The 4,904-nt window shown below is 33.7% G+C and overlaps 1 protein-coding gene across 1 annotated transcript; it reads left to right on the top strand.

The window, feature by feature from the left end:
• The first annotated feature begins 2,378 nt into the window (after positions 1-2,378).
• LOC104892122 (probable receptor-like protein kinase At1g11050) lies at positions 2,379-4,553 on the top strand. Its single transcript, XM_010677955.4, has one exon. It carries the CDS (start codon positions 2,472-2,474, stop codon positions 4,419-4,421), a length of 1,950 nt encoding a protein of 649 aa, XP_010676257.2. The 5' UTR covers positions 2,379-2,471; the 3' UTR covers positions 4,422-4,553.
• The last annotated feature ends 351 nt before the right edge of the window (positions 4,554-4,904 follow it).

The raw sequence follows: 4,904 nt of genomic DNA on the forward strand, positions 1-4,904 counted from the left end.
TGTAATAGTGTAGTTTATTGTATTAACGGTTACTTCCTCCGTTTCTTTTTACTTGCAACGGTTTGACTTTTACACTATTCACCAACTCTACTTAGTTTATGTTTGGTGATTTATAGTTAAGGAAAAACATATTCATGTGGGATCTTGTTAGATTCGTCTGAATGTATATTTTCCGAATATATACTTTTTATAATTTTTATTTATCGGTAACAAAACTTATTGATGGTTGAAATTATGCATTGGCAAGCGTGAAAGTCAAATGTTGCAAGTAAAAAGAAACAGAGGAAGTATTTGATAGCTTATTGTATTAGTTGATTTGACGAATTGATTGTAATAGCTAATGGATGTGCTTGGTAAATAGAGTTTAGAGTTTAGTAGTTAAAGTTTTAATTTTTTGTTCACCGGATTTGACTATTGATTTGACGATTTTTTTTATAGATGTGTTTGATAACAATCAATTGATTGCTAAAAGCGTATTGTTATTTGTTTGTGTGAAATATCATTAATAGGCATTTTAATACATATATGTAATATTATTATTAGAGGCAAAAAGTCATTGAACATATTTTTACCTAATTCTCTGAAGAAAAAGCTCCTATTAAGAGCTTTTTCATTTTGAAAATTTTATTCCAAAACTCTCTTTTACCAAACATTCCTTTTAGAGTTTTCGACTAGTCAAAACTCTAAAAGTGGTCCAAAACAAATCTAAGAGCAACTCCAATGGTAGAGCAAAATGAAAATTGGCTTAGAGTGTCACATAGATTTTTCTAGCTAATTCAACTTTAAGCCAAAACTCCCATAATGGTTAGCCAATATACTTATTGTTTGAGTAGGTCCCACTTGAAGTAAGATAGTTTTTTTATTTAGAGAAAATTATAGAAATTGTTCACCAAAATTCTCACATGGGCCCACAACTTTAGATCAAACAAATTGGCTTAGTTAAGCTACATTGGCTAGCAAATGAAATTTCAGCTACTCACTCCAATGGTTGGGCTAATTGCTTGATTTTTTATTTACTCCCTCCGTCCCATAATATAAGTCCTGTTTCCTTATAAGGTGTCCCAAAATATAAGTCTTATTTTTATTTTCAATCAATAATTATACCCAAAATATCCTCATGAAAATAGTTTAATTCCCAAAATGTCATCATAATTTCAGCTTCCAATGCACCTTATTAATGACAAAATGGAATCTTTTACCTCATTAAACTCCTCTACACATTAAACCATGCAACATTAAATGACAGTTTTTTTTTTTGTTAAAAAGAAAAAAGCAATGTAAGTGTTTCTCAATAAAAATAATTTTTTTTATTCAAATAAAACAAGATTCCATTTAACCTTAATTCCCGCGTAAAAACAGAATCATGACTTATATTATGGGACGGAGGGAGTATTTGCTAGCAAGTCCATAATGTTCACCATTGGAGTTGCTCTTAATTGCCAAGTACCTTCAATATCTTATAGCTAGCTGATTGTATAATTAGCTGTTATCTAATAGTTGATTGTATTAGTTGATTGAATTAACTGATTTGCATAAAGTTGTTTGGTAAATACTTGATAGTTGATTACATTAGTCACCCAATATCATTTTAAATTCAGATCAAAGTTATTCATAATTTGGTCATGATCATTCTATTTTTCAAACACAAAAATACTAGAAAAATTATTTAGTTACCTAGATGGACGTACATACAATAGTTCTCTATTATTTTCTAGGTTCTACAAGGATGTGCTATCATAACTCATGATGATAATCTCAATTTTACTACTAATCTATAATTTGTCTTTTTAGAGGAGACCAAATATTACAATTAAGTTATTTTATTTAAAAAAAAATTACACTTTCGACCTTAATTTTTAGAAAAATTCAAAAGTTGGCCTTGGTCGGGGCCACGGCTCCTGCCAGTTCCCATGATGTTCCGCCCCTAATCATAATTCATGATGATAATCTCCATTTTACTACCAATCTTCGTGTAACTAAACCACTACTGCTTTCTGCAGGTACTAGCCAAGAAGTTTCTCCTAATAGCATAATATACCAACTCTACAGCCACCAAGCAATACCAATGCTTTCCTTTGAACACCAAAATCTGCCATGACAAAAACGCCTTTACATTGTTTATATCTTTATCTACTCTTCAGATAAACACTTTGTAAAGCATGAAGTTAGAACTTTAGACTCATTAATATGTATGGTAGCTTTTGAACATTCTGTAAAGTTTCATTAAACTAATATAACTTCAACTATCTTTGCACAACATCACATAAAAAGTGCAGAAAGAAGACAATTGGTATACAACTATAGTGCTCAATTTGATGTTTTGACTTCAACGTTAGGCAGCCAACCAAATTTGATATTCCCGCTTTTTATCAAATTCATACATCTAACATAGACTCACATAACACAGATCATTTTGATAGAAAGAAAACACAACTACACAAGTAACACAAGTAACACAAGCAAAAGCAAAAATGGCAAACTTCTTGTTATTACTGTCATATTTTCTCATCATCTCCTTCTTCTTTACCTTAGCAAATTCCACAACAAATTCATCATCTTGTCCAATAGACTTCACCTATGTTAAAACATTCCCATGGGAGACTCAAGAATGCGGCGAAAACGGAGAAGAAAGAACTTGTTGTCAAACACTTAGAAGTTTACTAGGCATGGGACTTGCTAAATACCTTAAATCCTCCTCAAATTTCTATCTACCAACCCCTGAATTAGCCTCCTCTTGCCTCTCCCTCTACAAAATTGAGCTCGCCTCGCATTCAATGCTCAACCTTTCATTAGTCTCTTCTTGTTTAAGCAACTCAAATGAACTACTGCTAAACCATCCAACAGATTGTGGTGGGATAAGAACCATCAACGATTGGGGCGAAAACGCGGGCCTTACTACTGAGTTAAACTCTTCTTGCCAAGGTGACATGAGGAGGTTAACACAATGTAGCTCTTGCCTTGATGCTGGTATGAAAGTTAATTCTCAATTGGTAAGTTTAGCACCAAATTCAACTAAATGTTTTTTCTTTACTATCTTTTATGCTGCTGGGATTGTTAATCAGTTTGGCCCAGAGGATCCTAGATCAGCTGCTTGTATTTTAGGCCTTCCCCTGGTTTCAGATCATTATGGTTATGATCAATCTTCAGGGAAATTAACTAAAAACACTTTGTTTAAGTTGGTTTTTGGAGTTTTTGGGGCTATAATTGGTGTTACAATTGTCATAGGATTGATATATATATGTAGAGTTTGGGATCAAAGGAGAAAAGATAGGGAAGTCCATAATACATTTGTAAGTACTATTAGAGGCCAAGTAACACCTAATGTAGGTACAATATGGTATGGTGTGGAAGAGTTAGAACGCGCATCAGATGGATTTTCGCGTAAAAACTTCATTGGTCAAGGTGGCCATGGGATTGTCTATCAAGGGATCTTTGGAAATGGGACTAAAATCGCGATAAAACAAATCACAGAGGAATTGGATTCTATGAGGGATGAAGAGTTTTGCAATGAGGTTGAGATTATAAGCAAAATTAGGCATAGAAATCTTCTTCCTCTTAGAGGATGTTGTGTAGCAAGTGATAATATAAAGGGTAAAATGAGGTATCTTGTGTATGACTACATGCCAAATGGTAGTCTTAGTGATCACTTATTTGATCATCAAAAGAAGCTAAGTTGGCCACAAAGGAAGAACATAATCCTTGATGTTGCAAAAGGACTTGCATACTTGCACCATGGTGTTAAGCCGGCTATTTACCACCGCGATATTAAGACTACCAACATACTTTTGGACTCGGAGATGAGGGCTAGGGTGGCGGATTTTGGGATGGCTAAGCAAAATGTCGAAGGACAATCACATCTTACTACTAGAGTTGCAGGCACATATGGGTACTTAGCTCCTGAGTATGCTTTGTATGGGCAGCTGACAGAGAAAAGTGATGTTTATAGTTTCGGAATTGTGATTTTAGAGACTCTTAGTGGAAGAAAAGTTTTGGATACAACAAACTCATCAACTCCATTAATCACTGATTTGGTATGGAACTTGATTAGATCAAGAAATGTTGAGATGATTTTCGACGAATCGATAAGGAATGAAGGTCCAAAGGGCATCATGGAAAGGTTTGTACATGTTGGTGTTCTTTGTGCTCATGTTATGGTGGCTTTTAGGCCTACTATAGCTCAAGCCTTGAAGATGTTGGAAGGGGATATTGACATACCAAAGCTACCAGCTAGGCCATTGCCTCTTGCACATGAGTCTTTTAGGACATCTTTGTGGAGTGGCTCAAGTAGTGAAACATCATCAAAAGTTAGCAACAGAACTATGAACACAAGAATACAAGAGTTTGATATGCCAATTCCTGATCAATTATACTTAAATCATGTAGATGCCACACATGTAATTACAATAGAGAACTTGAAATAGTCATGTAACATTAGTTGTTTTTTTTGGAAAGATACAAACTAGTATAGCACAATGGGGTGAATTAATCAATAGGTCACTCACAGGGATTATGACCGGCCTCATAATATATATTTATTATTTTTCTTTTGTATATGGATCACGTGTAGTAAAACAATTTAAGGGAGAGCCCCACGTGGCGCCATTCCTTGGTTAAGAACATCTTTTGATATATTATAAGACTAGTTGTTGATCCAGGCAATGCAAGGGATCATTTTATTTACTAATGTGTGAGATTAGATTTTATGTCATTATAAAATACTAATTTTGAAACATCACATTTTGTACTAGTTGCAATAGCATAATAGATTAACTTGAGCAAATTACTCATCTTCTGTCACTAAGAAAAACTGGATTCTAATTTTACATGACAATCACCAAACTAAAACCTTTATATATTTAATTTTGTTTAAAGTCAAACTAAAACATTTCAACAACAAGGAAACG

This window comes from Beta vulgaris, chromosome 5 (genome assembly GCF_026745355.1).
Source record: "Beta vulgaris subsp. vulgaris cultivar EL10 chromosome 5, EL10.2, whole genome shotgun sequence".
Lineage (NCBI taxonomy): Eukaryota > Viridiplantae > Streptophyta > Magnoliopsida > Caryophyllales > Amaranthaceae > Beta > Beta vulgaris.

What these genes read in the sequence shown, in the direction of transcription:
- LOC104892122 (XM_010677955.4), top strand. Translation starts at nt 2,472, where the DNA reads ATGGCAAACTTCTTGTTATTACTGTCATATTTTCTCATCATCTCCTTC.